Consider the following 25585-nt stretch of genomic DNA (forward strand, 5'->3'; position numbering starts at 1 on the left):
TCAGTCCCTGGTCGGGGAACTAAGATCCCGCAAGCCACGTGGTGTAGCCAAGAAAAGAAAAGTCCTGTGACTGGGGGCCCCTGTGCTCTCCCTGAGACCAGCTTCATAGCATCAGCCCTCGGGCTCTGTGGGCGTGCACATCCCACGGGCATCTCAGGATCTGAAAACTTTCCTGAATGGTCCTTCCCCTCTGAAAGGCTGAATAGTTTTTTATTTTGTTTTGTTTTATTTTAATGAATTTACCATCTCGTCCTCCAAACTGCCTATCTCCCCTGTCCACGGCAATGGCACCGCCATCTCCTCTGTCCCCAGGCTGAAGGTCTGACTCATCCTCAGTGGGGCCCTCACCCCGCCCCCCAACTGGAGACCTGAAGAGTGGAGCTCAGAGGTTAAAAGGTTAAACCTGCAGACTTGGGGGCCTTTCCCCGGTGTTCACGTCCAGACCCTGCTGTCCTCATTCTTTAGCTGTATGAGGTTCCGTAACCTGTCACACATCTGTGTCCCCATTCACAAAATTGATATTTTATATATATATATACACACCCACCCACACACTCTCTCTGTCTCTCTCTCTCTATATATAAACATATATGTAATATAAACAACCTATTAGATATTAACTAACCTATTATAGATTATATAAGCAACTTATGATACATAATAATATATCCTATCCTATATATAGTCTCTCTAAAATATAAGATATTATAATAAACAACCAATCTCATGGGGTTGTTGAAACATTGTATCAGTTCACATACAAGTGCTGAGAGCAGAGCCTGGCAGAATGTTAGCTGTTATAGTGAGCTGAACTTTGCAAGGTGTCTAGAATTCTCTTCTTCTCCATTCCCCTCTCTTCAAGCTCTTAACTTCTCCCAACGTGTATTATTAAAATTGCTTCCAAACTAGTCTCCCTGCCTTTGGTTCCTTTTTTCTCCCAGGGCATCCCATACACTGTCCCCAAAGGAAGTAGCATCAAGGCATTTTTTAGGCTCCCTGCTGCTTGCAGAATAAAGTTCAAAATCTTTAGCTCAGCATTCAGCGGTAGCTTGGTCCTGCTCCATTTTGCTTTTCCGGCTCATCTACTGCATCCTCCTTGCCGATGCCCACTATTCCAGCTCACGCTGAGCCCCTAGACTCCCACGAAGTGCTTTGCCCACTATTCCAGCTCACGCTGAGCCCCTAGACTCCCACGAAGTGCTTCTGGCCCACTTGCCTTGGTGTTTCTACCTTTCTCTCTTGGCCTGCCTCTGTCCAATTCATGCTGCTTCGCCCATGACCAAGCCCCTCTGCTCCATAAAGCCTGTCTTGACCACTCCGGTCCCCAGCAACCTCTCCTGCCTCCAACCCCATCACCTCTTATCTGGACCAATCACTGCTGACACTCACTCCGTGTTTCACATTTTTAGCCGTCAGGTTAATGTGGGTTTTGTCTCTCCAGCCCCATCCGACATCCTGCGAATGCAAGGCAGGCTTCTCCTGACTTGTTTTTCAGACGGTACCTAGCCCAGTGCCTTGTCCTCCGTACGTGTTCAGTGAATATTTACTAATTGTGATGGCATCGTGCCAGGGCGCTGAAAACCACGTCCTTATGTTTATTCATCCATCTGTCCTTTTGTTCATTCATTCATTCGTTATTACTGGGTTTCCACAGTGGACCAGGCTGTGGGAATTAGATAAGGAACACAATAGAAATAGTCCCCGTCCTCATGGAGCTTATGCTCACACAGGGAGAAGGATTCTCAAAATTAACCAATAACTAAAATATTTCAGAGAGATAACACTCATAAAAGAAATACGAATCTTTATTCAGTGTTCTGCCTGTGTTTTGCCTCTTCTATATGTGAGGCCCGTTACCTGACTGGGGAGACAGGGGCAGTGCCCAGTGCAAGATGCAAATACAGGGCCCCCTGTTCAAAAATACATAAGGATTTCCGACCAGTGACAGCAGAGCATTAGAGCAGTCTGATCAAAGTAAGCCCTTCCAGGCCTGCCTGTGTAGTATTGATACTTAGCCCATGCGGGGTGCTTTGATGAGACAGAAAATAATCAGAGAACCAATCTCCGTGAGATGTGAAATCCAGCTCAGTATCCTTATTTACAGGAAATAACAGAAGTTACATGGTGGCCATACATGGAATCCAGCTAACATGAAGTTCTTGATGTTTTTTGCCTCTCAGATTGCTTGTCTTACTCAGCTTTGCAAGTATTATCCAGGAGGTGTTACGGGAAGCAGAGATGCAAAATCCTCGTCAACAATCACCATTTCGGAAGCCCCTGTCTTCCAGGAGTGAAGAAATACCTCACCGTCACCTACGCGTGTGGTAAGAATCCACCCTCCACAAGCTGCTTGGAGACCCTGCCTCTTGGGGAGGTGGCGAGCATGTGAACAGAAGTTTTCCAGCAACAAACCATTGCATTCACTCTACCCTGAAACTGTGCTGTCATCCCAGATACTGGCGAGCCTTTTCTCCTGTCCCTTAGCCTTGTTTATGACATTCGCCTCAGATAAGCGATCGAATTGTCTCTGGTCCGCATTTGTTTTAAAAGTGCTTTTAGCAATCAGATTGGCAGCAAGCGGGGTGGGCAGGAAAAGAACAAGCAAATGGGATAAAACGGATGTCACTGAGAAGAATGATCTCAAGCTGGGTTCTTAGGAGGCTCTGAAATTTATGGGTACGTCACACAAGCTCACTCAGTATTGCTGGCTTCCTAGTTAATCTTCCATCCCAGCCTTTAGGCTGTAAAATGACTAATTCTCTGTGCTGCCGACAGCCGTTTTATCGACGTACCCCCGGGGTTAAACCAACAGATCAAGTGCTTACCCCATAGCCATTAAATATGTTACATGACAGCATCACTTTGTTTTCCTAGTGCCTTCAAATAATAAAATGAAATCGCTCATTCATTCGATTCTAATTTTATAAAGCTGCCTTTAAAAATCAGGTGTTAATTACCCTCAGAGGGTGCCGTGGATTTCTGGTTTGTAATCCTGACATGTGAACTGGTTTTTAGAGGTGTTTTTTGTTTTTGTTTTGAAATAAGTATAGAAGCAAAGGGAAAGCAAAGAACGTCATAACTGAAGAACCCAATATTTTTGCTCATGGAAACCCCTTTCCCCCTGCCAGATACCCCTGGCCTTTCTTTTCTTTTCTTTTTTTTTTTTTTTTGGTAGCAGCTTTATTGAGCTATAAATCACAAACTATACAGTCCAGCCATTAATCATACAAATCAGTGATCTTAGTAGAGCCACAGAATTGTACGACTCCCACCATAATTCATTTAAGAACATTCTCATCACTCCCCCAAAGAAACCCTGGACCCTTCAGCCGTCACTTCCCGACCCACCCCTCACCCTCCAGTCCCACCCTAAGCAACCACCACTCTCTGTCTTTACTGATTTGCCTCTTCTAGACATTTCATATAAATGGAATCGGACAATACGTGGTTCTTTGTGACTGATTTCTTTACCTAGTATATGTTTTCAAGGTTCATCTCTTTGGAGTACGTGTCAGTACTTCATTCCTTTCTATGGCCCAATAATATTCCGTTACATCCCCAGCCTTTTCTGTCCCGAGTCAAACCGTTGTCCTCTGCCATATCAAAGCTGTAATAGTCACAGTGCAGTGACGACAGGATTGTATTCCCAAAGTAACAGCACCCACACTCACGTTCCAGGAAGCGTGGTTTTATTTGCTCTCCAGTCTACATTCTGGCTCCCACGTAAAGCAGCTCTGGGCAGCATGGAGCCCATTCTGGCTGAGTTTCCCCAAGATACCGGACAGTCACTCTGAAGTTCTAGTAACTCCAGGCCTCCCCAGCTGAGCGTTGAGGGAAGGGCAGGACATTAACCTGCAAGTAAGGTGGATTTCCTGGTGTGCCTTCACGGGCGAGGCCAGAGCAGTTCCCAGGCTGAGGCTGCTCTTCGCGAAGAGAAGGTGGACTTTCAGAGCCTAGGGGTCACGTGTTCCAGTCCAAGCTTCCTCTCCCTCATTCACTCGTTCACTACGCTGTGGGCGTGTTGTAGTTAAAAAAGAAAAGAAGGCGTTGTCCGTGTCCTCATGGAATTATCAGCTGGGGGAGAGAGATGGGCATTCAACAAATAACCAGAGAACTGTGTCGTTACCCACTGTGATAAATGATGCTTCTGAAAAGGACAGGATGCCATGTGGAAGGATAACAGTGGAGGGGCCCTTTTAGCTGGTGAGAGGTGAGGGAACGGAGAAGTTTTCCAAGGAGAACTTTCCTCTGGGGCGAATTTGCCCCTGTCCTCTGAGGGGTGGGCAGGTGCGAGCTGGCAGGTGCTGAGTGGGGGAGACGAGGGCAGTGGGTGAGGTGGAAGGTGGATGAGGTGGCACGGGAGGGGCCAGGACCAGATCCCACAGGGTCCTGGGAGGAGGTGCCACTGGAGAGTTTTAAGTAAGGGAGTCATTTGGTGATGATTAGACCCTTAGAGGACCACTCCGGCTGTAGGGTGGAGGGGGGGGCTAGAGCGGGATGGAAGCAGAGACCAGTCAGACAGCAGCAGGCAATGACTCGGACCCGAATGGCGCTAGAGGACGTGGTCAAAACTGGGTGGATTTGAGAGGTTTGGGAAAGTAGGAAGACATTCCTGGAGAGACCTGGCCTATTTGGGCAAGATTGGGGTCCAGAGAAGGTGACAAGGGCGGGAAAGATTTGTCCCTTGTCCCAACGGGGTGGGGCAGAGGCTCTGGGAATGGATGGAGGGAGGGCTTGGCGTTCCAACCGCATGGCCCCTGTCTTCCCAACCTTCTCAAGATAAGTGCGAGCTGAGGTGGTCCGCTGTGAGGACTTGCGGGAGGAGAGAGGGGTTTGAGGAGATGGGAGAAGGTCTGAAGTAAGGGCCGTGGGGGCAGGCTGACTTCGGAAAGGGCGGTGGTGACGGTGCTGCGTGTGTTGAGAGCCCAGGGGGTTAGCGGTCAGCGTTCTGGGGGACCCTGGTCTGCCCGGTGGTGGGTCCCTCCCTCAGGGCCAGCTGCTTGAGGGTCGGCACAGAGCAGAGGGCTGCTCCAGCCTCACTGGGCAACGGGGAAGGGTCTGGATGAGGTCGAAGGATGGCAGAGGGAGGCATCCAAGTGAGTCCGCTTGAGGGTGGGAAGCCGAGGTCAGAGAGGGGGCTTTGCATCTTGGTTTCGGACGTGGGACCGTGGACAGTGGCTGCCTGTCGTCAGCGTGGTTCCCCAGGAGTTATCCCAAAGGGAGGTGGTGACCCTCGGCCTGAGGCCACTTAATGTTCCCAGCGCAGCCCCGACTGTCCAAGCAGACACCTTCTAAGGCAACTTCTAACCACCTTCTGAGTGGTTGACGTTTTTTTTTCTTTTTTAAGTGGTTGACATTTTAAAATTATTTCTCCCCCAGACTGATGGCCCTTCACTGTGAAACCTGAATCATTAAAACATGATTTGCAATGTCTGCATATTTTGTAGATGACCAAATGGGCATGAAAGGTTTTACATTTTAAAAACATGAGTTCTACTGATGTGGGAGTTGATACAAAAACAGAGGATGTCGGGAATTAATTTCTAAGCGAATCTGTCTTACTTCGGACTCTCTGGATATGAATGAAGAAACCAAGTTGAGCTGGTTTAAGCCGAAAGGGGGTTGAGGTTGGGGAGGTACCCTGAGGCTAGAAGGCCGTCTCCAGAAGCCAGGGCCGGAAAGCAAGGCCTCAGGGTGGGCCGCAGCTGGAGTCTTCACGGTGATGGCAGCCGTCCCTCACCTCTCTCCCTCTGTCTCTCTGTTTCTTTCTCCCTCCCTCTCTCTCCCTCTCTCTCTCCCTCTCTCTCCCTCTCTCCCTCTCTCCCCCTCTCTCTCTCTCCCTCCCCTCCCTCTCTCTCTCTGTCTCTCTCTCTGTCTCTCTCCTCCCTCCCTCTCTCTCTGTCTCTCTCTCCCTCCTTCTCTCTGTCTCTCTGTCTCTGTCTCTGTCTCTCTCTCTCTCCCTCTCTCCCCACCCTCTGCAGACAGCCCTCTGACCCTGGGCTGGATGCCATACAGCTATCCCCACAGCCCGAATGATTCTTCTGTTAGATTTTTATGTTCGAACAACATGAAGACTGGCAATCTGGCAACTTAATTCCAAATTTCTAACAGAGAGCTATTTAATTGTTTGGGCTGGGGTCCAGTAGCCCCCTCCTTTGATCTGCCTTGGCCAGAGACCATGTGATGTGATTATAAACATGGCTGCTAGAGAGGGGCCCAGCCAACCCCGTACTCAAATCAAGATGTTCTTACCTAAGAGGCTCATGGAAGATCCACCCCAATAGACATCTGTTCCACTACCTGGCTTCTGACCGCAGTGTCCAACCGGGCTTTGCTGTTGTGCCCAGCAATCTTGCTGTGCCCACCCAGGAAATACCCCGCCCCTTGGGTTGGGGAGAGGTTGCCTCAGTGCTGTGAGCAATGTGGTCCCTGTCCTCATGAGCTATAGGATGGAATGTGGTGATTCCAGGCCCTGGTGACTTGGGGGACCGGGAGGGCTTCCCAGGGGAGTGGCGTCTGAGGCAAGTGAGACCAGGCGTGTAAGGAGTCAGCAAGGTGACGGGCAGGCAAAGGCTGGGAAGTGAGCACAGGAGCGGGAAGGAGGGACCTTGGGGGATGGGCGACTAAGGATTGGCTTGTACCTAAGGGCAGCAGGGAGCCCTTGGAGGGTGTTCTCCGGGGACATAAGTAATTTGCACTTTGATAGGGACACTCCTGACTATTTTATAGCTTCCTTTAATCCTGCCTTCCCCTCCCTCATTGCTCTAGGCTGCGTGGAGAATTTCAGCGTCTTGGGGGAATGATTCAGGCTGTGGGCCTTTTGCCTTTTGAACTGTAGGCGGTGCATCTGGTTGATGTCAAACCCCTCGGAGAGCGGAGCAATCAGTCTTTGGTTGGGCTGGGAGATGCATCGCTGGAGCTCCCTTCTTTAATGCATGGCTAGACGAGGTCCTCGCTCTCAATTTTTATCCAGGTTTTATTATTAGCCACATCTCTTGGACAGGATAGGTTTCAGACTTTCCTCCTATTAGGAGGAGGCAGACCTGGAGAACGGCCTGCTCTCCCCTCACCCCGACGGGGACGGCTTCTCCCTGGGTCCACAGCCACTGGTTCTTGAGGGTCACCAAGACAGAGGCACAGCCAGCATCCCCGCCCTGACAGCCAGCATCCCCGCCCTGACAGTTCCTGAGAGGGACAGGAAACACATGGACCTCAGCCGGGGGCCTGCAGCTCCTCCCAGGAGATGGGTGCCAGGATTTGGGGGCAGGAGGGATGGTCGTACTGTAACCGAAAGTGGGGTCCAGCTGCTCGCTGCTTAAAAGCCAATAAGGAGGCCAGGTTGGTGGAAAGGGAAGTGTGCTTTCTTTTGGATGCCGGCAACCTATGCGGGGTGGGAGGGAGGGGATGCCTGTCCAAAGGCCGACTCCCCCCACTGACATCCAGTGGGCAAGAGCTTTTATAGGCTGAGGGAGGGGCTACGTGCAGAAACAGAACAGTCAGCTCTGACGGTCATCTTGAAATCGGTCATCGCTGGTCTGACCAGCGTCATCTTGATTGTCTTAGGTACAGTTAATCTTCACTTCCAGGGTCGGTTTGTTCCCATTTCCTTGAGGCCAGTTCTTGGAATTGTGACACCTTACGTCATGGCTACAGTCTGGTCAACACGTAGTTAACTTCTCCCGCCTGGCGGGGGGTTCAGTATCTATAAGACAGCTCACAGGATATGGCTCAGAATATCATCTATAGCCCTTGAGAAGGAACTAACGGTCCTTGATGTTGCTTAATGACTAAACTATTATTATTTGGTCTCCTTTGACTGTTTTCCTTTCTTTCAGCATTTTCTCACTTCTCTGATTAAACTTATTCTTTGGCTAAAGTTTTTCCACAGGCAAAAGGCAGGCAGAGGACATAGGGGAGAAAGACCGTAAGGTCCCGCTCTGTTTCAGTACCAGGGTTGTGTGTAAAAGGAATGGATGCCAGGATCTGGGGACAAGAGGGATGGTGGTACCAGAATTTGGGGTACCCCCTTCTGTAGGTGCTAGGATTGGGGACAGGAGGAATAGAAGGTGCCAGAAGTGGGGACAGGAGGAATAGGTGCTGCAGGTTTGAGGCAGGCGGGATGGGGGGATGACAGGATTCAGAGGTGCTCGTGCAATCTGGGTACCTATTGAGAACGTAAGCAGAGATCTTTTTTGTCTCTGATGTGAAAAATTACGTGGGGCTCTAATTTCAACCTCTGGAGGCTTCTTTCTTAAAGTCTACCCGGATCCAGGCTTGACACAGATTTACTCAGGAAAACAAAAATCAGGAAGGGAGCCTGCCTAAATTCAGCGACCCACTGGAGCCCATTAGAATCATCATCTCTGGTTTCACCTAAGAGGCTTGAGGGGGACTATGTGAGTGGGAATTGCTTTGCCATCTTTATAATCCTTTAAAACGATCCAGTATCCAGTTCCCAAAGGCTGAACGTCCCAGCATCACAGAAAAGAGTAAGGGCATATGCGAGTGAGACCAGGAGTTGAAGCTTCGCCCTTTGCTAGGTGAATGGTTCATCTCTGAGCCTCAGTTTTCCCATCTGCGGGAATGGGAATGATACGCATCTTCATGGGTCACTAAGAGGACTGCACAAGAGGCACTGTTTAAACGCTGAGCACAGGGTTCGGCACGTGGTGGGAGCTCCACGCAAAGGGGTTTGCTGGCATTTTCACAAATGGACCTCAAGTGGAGAGGGACGGGTTTAGGGGTGGTAGTAAATGACACGCAGTCCCTGTCCTCATTCAGAATCAGTTTGAAACAGGAGATGCGAGAATCTGACAGGTGTGTTGACACCTGTTGTTACCTTAAAGATCCTAAAAGATTCTCCCAGTACGAGAGCCATTTTCACACAGTAAATCAGCAAGTTCCCTGACGTGAGCCGACGGCATACACAGGCGATTTAATGTTTTATTCTGCAAAGCTCATTCCTCTCCAAGCAATTCCTCCTCGCGCTGGAAAGCCTCTGGCATTTGTAGGGAGCCCGGCCCTTCTGCGGCTGTATCTCGACTACAAGCCAAGAGGCAGACGTGGGAAAGAAACACCACTCCTGCAGGGAGGACTTAACTCCTGCCGAGGAATCAGGGCGCAGAAGTGATGGAGAGGTTGTTCATCAGAAAGCATCTGGGGCAGCACAGCCCAGCTGTCTGGGGCACCGCCGGTGTCCCAGGATCAGCAGTGTGCCTGCCCCTTGGTCGGCCAAGGAGCATTCCCGGGGGGAGGGGTGGACAGCTTACACCGCCTCTGTCCCCATCACTGTGCCGCCCAGGAGAGCGACCCTTGCTGCTGACGGTCACAAAGGCGCCAGGGCCTCCTGCACGTGGAAAATTCACAATTTAGGAACGTCCTCTGGTTGTTGATCCTGGGACGTCCCCAAAAGACTTTTGTTAAGCCCTTTGAGAAAGGAAATGAGGTTTTCTTGTTGCTGAAGATGGCTTACCAGCTCTTCCAAAACATCAGTGCAGTTGAACTTGCCCGGTTTGTATTGGCTTCACTTCTATTTCCTGTTGCCACTTCTCCCAGATACCAGCTGAGCCGAAGAACAAACAGAAATAATTTTCTGCAGCGAAAACATTTGGTTTCCTCTCCCTGCTCCCAGCTGGCTGCGGTGCACTGGCTCTTCAGAATTCTTGCTTTGCCCCCCTGCTCAGCCTCCTGCTACCGTCTTGTCCGCTTTGCCTGGGGGGTCTTGAGATTCGGATGGTTTATTCTTAAGGTCAGTTTGGAAGAATCTTTAACCATCTTCCAAGGGAGTCTATTTCACGGCCCTCTCTCTTCATCCTTCTGTCATCCTTTCTTATAATACTGAGAGCTGCATTCTAGCACAGAGACTTCGAATTCTCTCAGGGTTATTAAGGAAGGAGTGAGTTAAAGAGAGTGAACAAAAAGTGGAATCGCAGCCGGGAGAGGTCGGTGATGAGTTTTGAGTTGGTGCCATTCATTTTGTTTCACTGTGTCTCAGGGAAGTTGATGTTCAGAGTGAACAGCGTTATTGAGGTGTGATTTACATACCTTAAAATTCACCCGTTGTAAGTAAAAATGATCCAGTGGTTTCTGGTAGATTTACAGAGCTCTGCAGCCTTCACCACACTCCGATTTTAAAATATTTCCAAGATCCCCAGAGTTCTCACACGCCCATTTGCGGTCCGTCCCCACCCCCACTCCTGTCCTCGGCAACCACAAATTTACTTTCTGTCTCTATAAACTTACCTTTTTCTGGAGATTTCATATAAATGGAATCATGCCATATGTGGTCTTCTGTGTCTGGCTTCTTTCGCTGAGCATAATGTTTTTGAAGTTCGTCCGTGTTGTAGCAAGTGTCAGTGCAGTCGGTCCTGTGTATCTGTGGGTTGCACATCTGTGGATTCAACCAACCACAGACTGAAAATATTCGGAAAAAAAATTCCAGAATGTTGTAAAAGGCACAGCTTGAATTTCCTGCATACTGACAACTATTTACATAGCATTTACACTCTATTTACAACTGTTTACATAACATTTACAGTATATTAGGTATTGTAAGGAATCTAGAGATGATTTAAAGTACAGGGGAGGATGTGCATAGGTTACATGCAAATCATATGCTATGTATATTAGGGACTTGAGTGTCTGTGGATTTTGGTATCCAAGGTGGGTCCCGGAACCAATCCCCCAAGGATACGAAAGATGATTATACTTCATTCCTTGTTATTGCTAAATATCATTCAATTGGATAGATATGCCGTATCTTGTTTATTTGTTCTCTATGTTGTTTTTTTTTTAAATACTGCAAGATAGACCTAAAGTTTAACCTTTCTGGGACATTTGATGATCACATGGGTACCGCTGGTGTATGTATGTGAGTGTATTGGACAAGCAGAGTGATTTATGTACTGATTTGAAAATTGATCTCTTTTTGTCTTATCTGCATTGCATTTTAAAGTTGTATTATGGGTACAAAGTATTTAAAATATTTCTTTTTGGTTTTTAGTTCCCAAGAATATACTCACAGCGATCGATCCATCCGTTGCTAATCTAAAACCTTCTGTGAAACAGAAAGACGGTGACTATGGTAAGGTTTATGGCTTACTAGCAGCATTTCTCTTTAAGTAAAGGTGAACAGCCCCATATGACCGCAGGTGGGTGCACACTGGTTAGGATGGAAGGTGTGTGAGCTGCCAGCTCTGAGAATGGCAGTGCTGTGCCAGATGGTTGCAAGTGGTGGCCAACATTTTGTGTTTTAAATTATAAGTAGGATAAATCCCCCTTCCATTCCCTCTCTTATTTCCTAAAAGAAAAATCACCTTGAAAAAAGATCTGCTCAGAAATAAATCTGGGGTTCCTGGATTATCCGATGAGCTTGTTGGAAAGAGGATCACATAGGACGGCGGTCCCCAACCTTTTTTTGGCAGCTGGGAACAATTTCGTGGAAGACAGTTTTTCCACAGACCGGGGCTTGTGGGCTGGGGGGGGGGGGGATGGTTTCGGGATGGTTCAAGCACATTGCATTTATTGTACACTTTATTTCTATTATTATTACATTGTAATATATAATACAATAAGTATACAACTCACCATAATGCTGACAGGAGGCGGAGCTCAGGCGATAATGCAAACGATGGGGAGCGGCTGTAAATACAGATGAAGCTTCACTTGCTCACCTCCGCTCACCACCTGCTGTGCGGTCCAGTTCCTAACAGGACACAGACTGATACCAGTCTGTGGCCCGGGGATGGGGACCTCTGCCATAGGGAACCTGGGTGGGCCACGCCCAGGCTGGACCTGTGTGCCTCCATCCACATGTGCCCTTCTTCCTGAGGTTTTCACCGGACTTTTGTAAATAAGGGGATGAACATTTTGGTCTTCTTATCAAATCTAGAATGGAGTTCAGACCCTTGGGGCTCTTGATGAAATTACAGAGGCCCCCCCAAGACAATCTATGTAAGATATTGCACTTTGCAGGTTGAGAATTGGTCTTGTGTGACTTTGATTACATTTATGAAATTTTTCCCCCTAAGAATAAAACTAAAGTGTGCTTGTTATGGAGCACACAGGAAAGCACCAAGAAATAGAACTCACCCTTAGTGTCAAAGCTTAGAGATAACTATTGTTAGTATCCTATGTTCTTCTAGTTCCAGCCCTCCAGCTCTCCACCAGGCTCTGCTTCTCCCAGCCTCTCCCAGCCCCTCTGCTCTTTCTAAGAGGGCTCCCACCCAGATCCCATGAATATCCTGGTCCCCCTGGAGTGGAGGCCTGAGAGCCGTGTCTGACATTCCCAGGGGTCCCCAGGGCCCTTAGGCTACCCCATCAGGGGATCCCTAAGCTCCATCACAGCAACTTAACCAGGCATCCGAAGCCAGATCCGCCCTGTATTTTGCTTCATTTCCAAAAAAGTAGCCCAACACAACCTCCCTCCATAATTCCAGGCCTTCTTATCTGTGGTCAACAGAGCAGACAGCAGCTCTGTGGTTAAGTGGGACATTATTAAATCTCCCAGAGGCATGATGAATGCCATTGCCTTTAAAATGGGAAAATAAATGTGTTCCCTTCTGCAGTAGAGTAGATGAGTGAAGTTGGAACCAACACATTTTAGAATTTCTGAATCCCTTTTATCACTTAATATTTTCAGAGACTGCTTACTAAATGCTCTTCCTGGCTTAGTCTTCCCTACTTTTGTCAGAGGCCCACTTATTGGATCTCTATGACGTTTTATTTATTATGGCAGTCCTGGATTAGGAAAAAATGCATACGGTGAACAGTTGTGATTAATCGGTCTTGCATTTTTTACGAAACAGGTATAAACTTTGACCCAAGGAAACCAAGAGTTCTGAGGAAAGATGGAGCTATTGTCAGCCACTCCCTGGCAGCATTTGCTTACCTGCGAGGTAGGTCAGTGAATTAATAACGGATTTACCGAATTCTTACTCACAAATGCTCTGTTTAATTACAACACTTGGTTGGCTAAAGAAAAAGGACTTTAAGTTTGACACTTAAAGTGACAACTGCAATCTTCTACAATCCAGAAACACAGAGGCCTGAATTTAGGTATGCTTGCCACTGGCAACCAACAAGAGAACCACACGGGGAAGTAGCAAAGGCTAAAGTCGCACTATGTAGCAGTTGGGCTCCATGGGAATTTTCCACTTTGCAAAGTAGGAAGCTGAGGAATGCATTTTCCAGCTCTAAAATTCGGGAAGGGCATAGGATTATTGAATTCCACCCTTGGCTGGGAGAAAATTGGGCTGAAAGATGACTTAGTGAACAAAACAGGTCATGCTCTGTGAAAGGAGAGCCCCTTTCTGAGTCACCAGCGTTACTTCTCACGGTTCCAAGGTTTCCCTTGATAATCTTCCCCTTAAGGATCAGTCAGACTCAGCCCTCCTTAATTAGCAGAGCCCAAATTGCTCATGGTGCACGCTACCTTTCCTCACCAGCCTCACTGCTCACCTCTGGAGAGACCGTATTTTGGAATGTCAACTCTGCAAGTTTCGACAATGCCTGCCTGACTCTGTTCAGAGAGCCAGAACCTCAGAAGACTTTTGTAAAATACATGGTAATACAATGCATTACGGCATTACTTACTCAAGGCCTGCCAGAGCTGGGGCTGTTTGGAGTAAGCCTTCCTCAGAAGAAAATAAAGGCTTAAGGAAACATCTCAACACAGGAGATAGAACAGTCTTGGGACCTCCTTACCAATATCCTCCCTGTGTGGTGGTTGTGTGGTTGTTGAGAATCTTCTCTTTTCTAACCACCCTTCCATTTCTGTTTCTTGCTGTTCTGGACAATTGTCATAGTTAAGAGATGTAAGGATTTTGATTGTTGAAAATATCACATATTTTCAAAGTCCCCGGAGGGCCCCGTGGAGGAAAGACATCATGAAAACCCTTCACTCAGAGGAGCAACTAGGAGGCTGCTTATGTCATGTGGCCATTCTGGACCCTGTCAGTTCCTCTCAACAACTGTCTTGGTCAGCTCAGGCAACCATAACAAGATACCATGGGCCCAGTGGCTTAAGCAACAGAACTGTATTTTCTTCCAGGCCGGAAGGCCATGATCAAGGAGCTGGCAGGCTTGGTTTCTGGTGAGGGCTCTCTTCACGGCTTGTAAACAACTGCCTTCCCCCTATGTCTTCACACAGCAGGGAGGGAAAGAGAGAGAGAGCTCTAGGTGTCTCTCTTTTTTTTTTAAATTGAATTATAGTTGATTTACAATGTTGTGTTAATTTCTGCTGTACAGCAAAGTGATTTAGTTCTACATATATATACATACTTTTTCATATTATTTTCCATTGTGGTTTATCACAGGCTACTGAATAGAGTTCCCTGTGCTATACAGTAGGACCTTGTTGTTTATCCATTCTATAGATAATAATTTGCATCTGCTAATCCTAAACTCCCAGTCCATCCCTCCCCCACCCTCCCTCACCCTTGGCAACTACAAGTCTGTTCTCTATGCCTATGAGTCTGTTGCTGTTTCATAGATATGTTCATTTATGTCATATTTTAGGTCCCCCTTGGTGTCTCTCCTTATAAGGACACTAATCCTGTTGGATCAGGGCCCCACCCGTATGACCCCATTGAACTGTAGTTACCTCCTTATAGGTTCTATCTCCAAATATAGTCATATTCATTCAACACGTGAATCTGGGGGAGACACAATACAGTCCATAGTAGTGACCTTGAGAGAGGGACTCTTATCCCCTATTCTGCACACAGGGAAGCTGAGGCTCAGAGGAGTTGAGCCAGGTGCCTGAGGACACCAAGTGGCTGGCGATAGGGCAGGATTCAGACTCAGCAGATATAAAACCTGCCCTCCAGCTTCTCCAAGAGAGATGTGTGCCTTTCAGAATTTTGAAGGATGGAAACCTCATGACCTCGAGTGATCTAACGTAGATTGCCTCCATCCTTGTCTAACGTTTTACACACTCATCGCTCCCAGAAGTCGTTGGAGAGATTTATCTGTTAAACACCCATCTCTCCACTAGACATTAACTATTTCAAGTACAGATGTTTGTCACCTTAGTCATTGTCATATCCTACTGCCTGGGACAGAGCTGGCACAGAGTAGATGCACACGAAGTAGTTAGTAAGTGACCATGTGAAGAGTCCTCCTTTGGTGTCATGAGCTGTCCTGCACCTAATCATCACCCTGTATTTGCTGTTTGTAGGTATTAAATTTTTAAGGAATGTAAGGACTTGGTGGGTTGTTATTTGGTTTTATAGAGGGACGTTTAGGCACGATGAACTCAGCAAGCTGCAACCAAGCCGAAATTCCATGACAAAGAGAAAGAGGCTCTGAGTGTGTGGTGTCAGGTGTTAGTGAAATGAAGTTGCTATAGAAGTTCATTTGTCAAATCACAGAGGCTCACAAAGTCTTAGGGAAACAGGGACATCTGCACCTGCTGGTGAATTTCCTGGGCATGTCACCCTCTGGGTGGTCACTCTAGAGGTCCCCAGCCCACCTCGTCCTCCTCACGAGGCAGGCCAGCACACTGCAGCGAAGGGCAGGACATCAGGCCGAGCTGTTTCAACACGAGCGTCACACAATGAGAGCGTCACCCTCATCGTCGTTAGAAAGCAGCGCCCCAGCCAACTCTCAGTAGCATCCTTACCCTAGTTGCAGGGATATGATCTGAAGGCTGGACTGGGGTCCCTGGGCACCCACCAAAGGGAGGAGACCCTCCTACACGAGGGACCCCAACAGGAGCCACCAAGAGTGAGCTGGGAAGATTCTGGCAAGATCAGCTAAATCAGTAGATTGAGCAAATCCAGAAGGACGTTTCCCCAGGTCAGGCTGTAGGTAGCTTTACTGCATCACCGCAGCCAAGTTCACACGAAGGACCAGCAGACTAGAACCCAGAATCAAGGGGCCTGTCCTGGGATGTTGAGACACAGAGGCTGGTGGAACGGACACAAGGTTATCCAAGGGTCCCTGATGAATGATTTTGCTTTGGGCCATTTAAATGATCTGTGAGACATTTTCTTAGGAGTGTTAGAATTTACCCTCCTCTCAGTAATATAGTGTGTGTGTGTTGGAGGCTTGCAGAAGGCAGTTAGCTGGCTCAGCCATTGTACCTCTGCAGGTTGTTCTGAAGGAGACTTATTTAGACAGCCTGGCTCAGAACTTGATGTCCTCCATTCCACCTAGTGAGTGTTTTATTGTGTGCCCTCGTGGCCCAATATTTCAGCCCCGGCCTTGGGCTTGGGCCTGTGTGTGTCTTCGGCCTCTGGAAGCGCTCACTGTGGACTTGCGGGGTGCATGGGGTAACTGGGGCCATGGGTGAGAAAGCAGTGCTTCTCCTGAGTTGGGAGGGCGTCATTGTTTCATATGAAAGGAACTCCAGGCTATCAGGCAAACCCCCATTGAAATAGAAGTATCATAACACATTTCAGAGTTGAAGTTACACGATCCCCCGTCAGGGAGGACGCTGGGAAATCAGCGCCGCCTTGTCACATAGGTGTGGATTCTGAAGTGTTCCCATGGCCTCTAATCTTTGGTTCCATGACAGAAAGTTATTATCACGTCCCTAAGTGCTGTCAGACCAGGCCCAATACTCTTTGTGCTTTCACCCGACGGTAGCAGGGCCCCAAGGGGTGGAACCCTCGCCCCAGCCTCTCGGTGTCTTATTTGGACACAAATAGGTTTGAGCTGGAGCTTGTGTTGGCTCCAGACCAGGGATCTAAGGGTCAAGGGGCCTTAAAGGCCACGGGCCACCATGGTGAGATTCCCGAGGGCTTGCTACCGCTGATGAAATTAAAGCCATTCGCTTGAGCCTGTGATGAACTAAGGCTAAAATGAGAATAAGACCAACAATAGCACAGTGTGAAGATTCTGTCTGACAGGGAGACTAATGCCTTTATTTTAACAGAACGCAGTCAGTGTAATAGGAAAAGGGGTCACAAAAGCCTAAAGTGGTCCAATTGATTTTAGAAAACAGACGGTATCCCCTTAGTTTAAAGCCTGGGGCTTTGGAGAGAACCCTGGCCCGAGCTTGGGGTCCCAGCCAAGCAGTGGCTATGGACAGATTAACTGGCTGTGACAGGAAGAGTTGAGCCAGTTCACCACCAGGGCTCCATCTAACTAAGAGCTGGTGATTCTATGACTCCAGACTAGTTGGTTCAGGTGACTAGGAAGCCTTATTTCCAACGGGCTTTCCAAGAGTTGCCATATTCTCCATCTTTGATTATTGGCTATTAGCAGACTTGGTGTAAACATGGCCTGAAGAGTGGTCAGTTGGCAGGAGGTACACCTGAGCCAAGAGGCACCTAGGGTCTGATGAGTGAGAAGCGCTCCTGGCAATAGAACCCACACCCTCCCTCTCCGGGAGCAGAGGGAGAGAGGAAGAAAGGCAACTAACGTTATGGAGCCCCCAACCCACAGGGCACCAAGCCTAGTGCCGTAGGCACTCAGCAGATAGCTGTGTCACCCCTGCTTTGGGCCAGGCACTGGGGATTTGGTGAAGAGCAAGGTTGTTCAGTCCCAGTCCGCACGGAGCTTGCATTCTATGGTGGGCGAAGGGCGGGGGGGAGGACAAAACACACTCATAGCCATTCCAGAGGCTATGAGACCTAATGACAGGGGAGACCTGGTCCAGACTGGGGGTGGGGTCACGGAGGGCTGGATGAAGAGGGGAGAAAGAACATTCCAGACAGAAGGAACAGCACGTGCAAAAGCGCCAAGGTGCGAAGCCGTCTGGCCCCTGCGAGGGATGGAGAGAGGCCAGTGGGTGGGAAAGCAGAAAGCAGAGGGATGAGTCTTTGGAGTTGAACTTGGGGAGGGTAGTTCCATGGACCAGGTCCTAGCAAGCTTCGTAGGCAGTGGTCTGGGTTTGATTTTTACCTTACGGGAGGAGGGGGACCGTTTATAGGTTTTAAGTAGGGGAGTGATGTGATCTGATGTGCATTTTTAAAAAGATTACAGTGGCCACGGTGGGGAAGATGGATGAGAGGGGCAAGGGAGGAGAGAGGAGACCAGCTGGGGGTGGGGAGGATGGAGAAGAGAAGTGTTATCATTCCTGTTTTTCAGATAAATTCACTAGATCAGAAGACACCCTAATGGAAGGAAAATACAAGCCACTTACCCAGAGATATTCACAATGTATATACTGTCTAATGATCAATATCAAGAATATATAGAAACTATAGATAGATACAGATATATTTTATGTGTAAGAAGAAAAGCACACACAACCCCATTTAAAAAGTGGGCACATGACCTGAGACAGCATTTTGAGACGAGGGATAGGTAAGTATCTGGAGAGATGTGTACATAACTGGGGATCAGGGAAATACAAGTCAAGCCACAGTGAGATGCAATTTTATACTCCTATGATTGGAAGAATGTTAGAAGCCCGTCCATACTCAGTGCTGGAGAAGATGAGGATTTGCAGGATTCCTCATGCATTGCAGCCACTTTGCAAACCACGTTGGCAGTATTTCCCCAATTCACATGCCTTACAGCTCATCCAATTGCCCTCAGTAGCCGAGACAGACACTTGCAGGTATTCACCAGGGACGTGTACAGGAATGGTCACAGCTACAAGGCCCACATACAGAAACCTGGCAGCCCCCCAGATGCCCATCAGCAGGAGAGCGAGTGAATAAACCACAGCGTAGTCAAGTGATGCAGCGATATACTGTTCAGTTAAAAACCAACACCAAACCCCCAACGCTGCAACGTTACACCTTTTTCATGAAGTTTTTAGGAATACACAGAGGTGCCATAAGCTATGTAAAAAGGCAAGTGCGGGAGTAATGAGCATGGAATTCAGGTGGTAGTTACCTTGATGGGAGGAGGCTGGGGGGAGGGGAACCCACAGGTTAGACATGGTTATTGTCAAGGCTCTAACTCCCAGCGCGGGTGCTGATTACAGAATTTAAAGTAGTTAATTAATTAAATAAACATAATGGAAGGCCGCGTATTGACCGATAAAGAGAATGTGTCATATCCTGAGGATTATGGTGAGTTTAATTCTGTCCACCTGGAGTCTTTAAAAAGAAGTAGAGGGGCTTCCCTGGTGGCGCAGTGGTTGAGAGTCCGCCTGCCGAGGCAGGGGACGCGGGTTCGCGCCCCGGTCCGGGAAGATCCCACGTGCCGCCGAGCGGCTGGGCCCGTGAGCCATGGCCGCTGAGCCTGCGCGTCCGGAGCCTGTGCTCCGCGACGGGAGAGGCCGCAACAGTGAGAGGCCCGCGTACCGCAAAAAAAATAAATAAATAAATAAAATAAAATAAAATGAAGTAGAGATGGGAAAGGAGTGGGGGACAGTAACTGGCCCACAGTTACCCACCTGTCTGGGGCAGAGCCAGACCTTAAATCCTCCTTGATCCTGGCCTGAGTACCTGATTCACCCATGAGACCACCACTGGGAATGATGGTCTCGTGGGCGAGGAGAGAAGGGGGCTGTGGGTGATCATGGTCTTCCCAGAAGCTTGACCAGCATGGGATCTTTCTGCCTGGAGCTGGCCCTGTCCTGAACCAGGATGGCTGGAAAAGGTTACAAGTGGATGGGACTCCATTCACCCATCGGCAGCGCTCCTTCCAGGCACTGCAGGAGGTGATGGCTACAGGCGTGGCTGTCAGTGGGCTCAAGGCTTACGCTTTCCCAGGAGGAAGAGGAGATGAATTGTGGGTGCACAGAAAGCCCGTATCCGACTCCATGAGGACAGGAAGGACTGGAGAGGACAGTGGCCAGGAGGCTTGGGAAGGGGGGGCCGGAGACAGCGGGGAGAGGAAAGGAGGATTCAAAGGAAAGGGAGGTGAGAGTGAAGCTGGGAGTGATGAGTCCACTCCCAGCAGAGGCTTTGATGTGCAGGGGGAGGAGAAACGATTTGCCCCATCAGATCAGGGCCTCGGGTCTTAGCATCATTTTGTGGTTTACGGTTTAATGATTGTGTCCCAAATGCCAGTCTTCCAATCCCTATTCTACCACCACTCCCAGAAATGAACCCGGCACAAAGGATGTGTGTCTCTTTCTGACCAAATCTTCAAAATACCTTGACCCTTAGGAAAAATATATTGTTATTAATAGCACTACAGACACAGCTCACTGCCCCTCCCCTGGCCAAAAGCAGTTTTGCATTCAGACTTCTGTGTCTTAGAGAGAGTGATGAAATGGTGCTCGTAGGGGCGACGGCAACAAAGGACATTTGAGTCCAGTGAATTGAGCTGCGAGTGAAGGAAGCCGAATAGGGAAGTTGCATGTTTCAAGGAGATAGCGTGTCCCACTTAGATCTCTCCTGTCAGATCACAGCGGCTAGATCCCTTGACTGTACATGAAACTTATCAACTGTCAAGTTCTGAACCTCCATTCTGCACCTCTGGGGAGGGACCGAGGCAGTGAGGACAACAGTCATCATTATATTCGAGTCTAGTGAAGGAGGAGGCCACGTGCCTGGCGGAGGCTGGTTCCATCGAGACGTAGGAGCAAACGGCCAGTGCACATCTCACAAGCTGCTTGCAGCTCAGGAGCTGGGTTCCTGTCCTGGCTCCAGCTAAAGAGGCCAGCTGAGCTCAGACAGTGGCTCCCCTACACCTCAGCTTGAGTCTCTGTATCAGTGATCCACAAAGTACGGCCCACGGGCTGATTTTGTAAATAAAGTTTTATTAGAACACAGCCACACCTGTAACATCTTTCGTGTTACAACAGCACAGTTGAGTAGTTGCAACACAGACTGTTTGGCCCACAAAGCCTTAAAATATGTACTGTCTGACCTTTTGACAGAAGGGTCAGAAAAATCTGTCAACTCCTGACCTATATTAGGAAGTTAGCTGGATCATTACTTCCCAAAATGGGAGTGCTAACACCTCAGGGGGTACACGGCTGAAAAGTAATAGTCCTTTCCACGCAGGGTTAATGTAAGAATTAAACATATGTAAAGATTTAGACCAGGGTACATAGTACAAATTAGCATTCTTTCTATTTCTATTGTACAGTTATTTGGAGGTAGAACTTTTACTACCAGAACTTTTATTTATATTTATTTTTTAATCTAAAATTAAGCTTTGTAACATTTACTATATTAGTACTTACATTCATATATATACTTTATATGTAAATTAATTTTTCAAAATTTACTACTATTAATAATAGCTAACAGTTTATTGAACATTTGTTATGTGTCATTGAGTGTTCTGAGAGCTTCACAGGAATTAACTCTGACAGAAAGGGGCTTCTGGCTCCATTTTACAGGTGAAGGAACTGAGGAACAGAGAGGTGATGTAATTCGCCGAAAGTCACACTAGGGAATGACAGATCTGCATTTGAACTCAGGAGGGCCCAGCTTCTCAGGTCCTTTGCTATGTGTCCTCTCATAAACATACATATGTTGACTATATATGCTCCAAACCTTTTTTTCTTTTTAATTAGTGGGGGTATATGATCAGTTAGGTGTGGACGGTCTTAGAGATGCTGTCCAGGACTGCATGTATCTGCTTCTGTGGGACTTCGGCCTGGTGAAGACTGACAGCTCCCCCACGTCCTGACGTGTTCTCTTTCCCTTACAGCCCACCCTGAAAGAGCTGCCCTGCTGTTCGTGTCCAGTGTTTGCATCGGTCTTGCACTCACGCTGTGTGCCTTGGTCATCAGAGTGTCCTGCACCAAGGACTTCCGGGAGCTGCAGCTGGCGAGGGAGCACCTGGTGCCAGGAAGCGACAAAGCCGAGGAGGACAGCCAGGATGAGGAGGGGGAGGAGGACTCCTCCGACTCCGATTTTCCGGGGGAACTGTCGGGGTTTCGTAGGACTACATATCCTGTCTACAGTTCCATAGAGGCTGCAGAGCTGGCAGAAAGGATTGAGCGCAGGGAGCAAATCATCCAGGAAATATGGATGAACAGTGGTTTGGACACTTCACTCCCAAGAAACATGAGCCAGTTCTACTGAAAACCAGATGCATCTTGATATGATCACACTTTCTGAAGAGGGAAGGGTTGAGAATGCCCCTCCAGTTCTGTTTCACTCGTACCTTCTATGAAGGAGAACTTGTCATGTCATCCAATACTGAGGAAGCCAGAAAGCTCTTAAAGGGACATTTCAAACTGTTTACAGCACATTTCAAAATAAATATGGAGGGAAGAAGTCTTGGTTTTCTGTATTTATTTAAATTCATGTCTATATGCTAACAGAACTAGAGTTCACATTTATTGAGCACTTATAATGCCAGGCACTGTTCTAGCTGCTTTTCATGTATTAAGTCATTTAATGCTCTCGACAACTTCGGGAGATGGTGCTGTCATTATCGTTTTACAGATGGGTAAACAGAAGATCCCTATCTCTCCATAAAAGAATTATACTAATATTCACAATGGCAAGCGTGAGTTAGTCACTCCACGTTCATTGGTGGTAGACTTTAATCACTAACATAATTTGTTTAGAGAAGGGATTGGCAAAGTTTGTTTTCTTTTTAAGGGAAAGATAATAAATATTTTAGGCATCGCAGGTCAGATAGGTCTGCCACAACTACTCACCTCTGACCCCGGAGCTCAAAAGCAGCCACAGCTAATAGGTAATGAATGAACACGGCTGTGTTTCAATAAAACTTTACTTGTGGGAACTGCAATCTGAAATTAACTTTAATATGTCACCTATTTCTCTTTTTTTAATCAATTATTTTAAAATGTAAAAGCCATTCTTAGCTTATGGGCTGTCCAGTAGCCTACAGGCAGTGGCCTGCCTCTTGATTTTGTAAATAAAGTATGGTTTATAACGCCTAAAACATTTACCCTTGCAGGAAAAGCTTGCTGACCCCCGACTTAGATTAAAACTACAGAATTTCTAGTGGTAAAAAACAGTCGACCAGATTCCCCAGCAGCCTGTGGGCAAGGATCAAGTAGAGCTACCTTTCAAATTATTGCAAAAAAATAGGTCCTACCATATTAGGGGGAGGGGCAGGTGAAGAAGTAAAAGAAAAAGGAGAGTTGAGGAAAACAGATTCCTGGTGGGAGAACTGGTGATGGTTTCTTTTAGAAGGCCCCCCCCCTGGTGGACAGGAGGCTTATAGCTGTGGAGTAGAATAAGAAAAGAATTTTTTTCTCTTTCTTGTCCTAGGGGGCTTAGAGCATTAAAATGATGGTGTTGACTACGAATGAGGTCTCCTTGCCTTATCTTACTTCATCATCACATCAGCCCTGCAAGCAGGCATATGTAGATGAGGGAGCTGAAGGCTGACAGTACAGGGGCCAAGTCACACGGTGCCAAGTGCTGGATCTGGCTCAGCTGTAAGGTGATCAGGAAATACTAGCTGTTCCCCCAGGAACCCCAGTAACGACAGGTAGGACAGAAGGCATTTCTCTTTCAGCCAGCCCCCAGATCCTGAGGGCGAAGGGCCCATCTGAGGAATCCAGAGGAGGGGGTGGTGTGGAGGGAGGGGCCTGTCTCTCATCAACTAGCCCAGCTGCCTGGAGGGCAGAGGTGCTGCAGTTTTGTTTGTTTTTTAAAATTCAGTTTGTCTTAGTTCATTCATTCTGCTATAACAAAAACACCATAGACTGAGTGGCTTATAAAACCACAGAAATTTATTTCTCACGGTTTTGGAGGCTGGAAGTCCAAGATCAAGGGGCCAGGGTCTGGTGAGAGCCTGGCTTCCTGGCTCGTAGCTGGCGGTCTCACTGGGTCCCCATGTGGCAGAAAGGCCGGGAGCTCTCTGGGGTCTCCTTTATAAGGGCACTAATCCTATCCAGGGAGGCTCTGCCCTCATGACCTGATCACCTCCCAAAGGCCCCACCTCCAAATACAATGGGCGTTAGGATTTACTCTGAGTTTGGGGGGAACACAAACATTTGGTCTACGCCAGACATGAAATTCACACGAAGTAAGATTAACCATTTTAAAGCACACAATTCAGTGGCTTTTAGTACATTCACAGTGTCATGGGACCCCCACTTCTGTCTAGTTCCAAAACATTTTCAACATCAGAAAATAAAACCCCCTACCCATTAAGCAGTCACTCCCCATTCCCCCTTCCCTCCAGCCCCTGGCAACTACCTCTCTGCTTTCTGTCTCTATGCATTCACTTATTCTGGAGGGTTCATATAAAGGGAATCACACATATAAATGTAATCTTTTGTCACTGGCTTCTTTCACGTAGCATAATGTCCTCAAGGTCATCCATGTTGCAGCATGAATCATTATGGCTGAATGATATTCCACTGTATGTATAGGGCACATTGAGTTCATTAATTCATCCATTGGTACACATTGGGTTGTTTCCGCTTTAGGCTACTGTGAATAGTGCTTTTGTAAACATTCATGTGTGGTTTCCTTTTTATCCTTTGGCCACACTGCACAGCATGTGGGATCTTAGTTCCCTGACGAGGGATCGAACCTGTGCCCCCTGCATTGGCAGCACAGAGTCTTAACCACTGGACCTCCAGGGCAGTCCCTCGTGTGGTGTTTTAACAGCAGTGAAACCACATAAAACGGCAACCGCAGATAAAGTTGATGAGATATCTCGCGGATTCCATTCAACAGAGGGAAGGGGGAGTGAAGGTGAGTCAGAGTGAAGCCCCCTTTCTCACCCCCGCTTCTGCCAATTTCAGAGTGTGCTTCACTTACACTTACCTGCAAAGGTGGGAGAGTAGAGACTGGTCCAGAGAGGTGCCATACGGACAGGCTGGGGTCGTGTGGGCAGAGCTGAAATGCCTCAGCACCTCCAGGAACCCGAGTCCTCCATCTATAATGTAGGGAATTGGGAGAAGTTGACAGGGCGAAGATGACTCGCCTTCAATCTGTCATTAGAGATAAATCTGTTCTAGGCCATAGCAGAGAATGAACATATGGCTCCATTGTCTAACTTCTTCATGAGGATTTTGTTCTAATCAAAGAGAATCCTTGTCCTTTTATTTCTTGAGCTCAGCAAGAAGCACTTTGAAACTGTCTCAGGTCCCAGAACAGCCTCCGCCATGGTCTCTAGTTCTAATTCCCAAGCAGCATCTTCTCTGGCTCCGTGAACGTAACCACTGTCCTTCCGATGACCTTGTACAGCTAAAGAGAGAACACGCGCCAGCTGAAGGTTTTCACTTTTCCAGTTGGAGGAAGAGCTGTGCCCACACTGACCTCAGTCTCAAAGCTCTTGTTGAATGCCGCGATGGGTCTTCCCTTATTTGCGTCTCCCCCCAGCACCCACCCACGTGCACACTCCTCCCAGGACCCCCGAGGAGGCAGCTGGAAGACAGGCCGGCCAAAGCGAGGGGCGGTCTTTGGCCTGATCAAAAGCAACGAGTTGTTTATTTGCATTTTCTGAGCCCAAGAGAAGAATGTCACGTTCTTCTCATGGAAGGAGCCTGAGAGGTCCTGCTGAGAATGTGTTTGGACGGGCACCACGCCCAGGAGGAAAAGGACCAAACCAGATTTGGATGAAGGATTTCTGATGGAGCATGGTGGCTGGTGGAAGCTCCCAGGTGGAATTCCACCCGGGGAGTGTGAGGCACACATGGGCTGCTGCTTCTAAGCTTTGTGTTTCTCTGGGCCACAGACACCCCACTGTTTCCAAGCTGTGGGGCTCCGGAAGTCCTGTGCCAAGAGGCCAGCTCTCGGCGGGAGGTTTGCACGTGTCACTACCTCAGTTACTTGCTGTAAAT

The 25585-nt window shown here is 48.1% G+C and overlaps 1 protein-coding gene across 3 annotated transcripts in view; it reads left to right on the forward strand.

The window, feature by feature from the left end:
- EVA1C (eva-1 homolog C) overlaps positions 1-22082 on the forward strand; it is an 83111-nt gene extending 61029 nt beyond the window's left edge. The window contains exons 5-8 of one of the 3 annotated variants that reach the window (XM_065876624.1): positions 2181-2324; positions 11003-11083; positions 12807-12896; positions 21514-22082. In XM_065876624.1, coding sequence (XP_065732696.1) covers positions 2181-2324; positions 11003-11083; positions 12807-12896; positions 21514-21890 — 692 coding nt within the window. In that variant the 3' untranslated portion in view covers positions 21891-22082. The remainder of the gene's footprint in view (positions 1-2180; positions 2325-11002; positions 11084-12806; positions 12897-21513) is intronic. The other 2 variants (XM_065876625.1, XM_065876626.1) reach the window with 2 other exon arrangements.
- The last annotated feature ends 3503 nt before the right edge of the window (positions 22083-25585 follow it).

Source organism: Phocoena phocoena, chromosome 4 (assembly GCF_963924675.1).
Source record: "Phocoena phocoena chromosome 4, mPhoPho1.1, whole genome shotgun sequence".
NCBI lineage: Eukaryota > Metazoa > Chordata > Mammalia > Artiodactyla > Phocoenidae > Phocoena > Phocoena phocoena.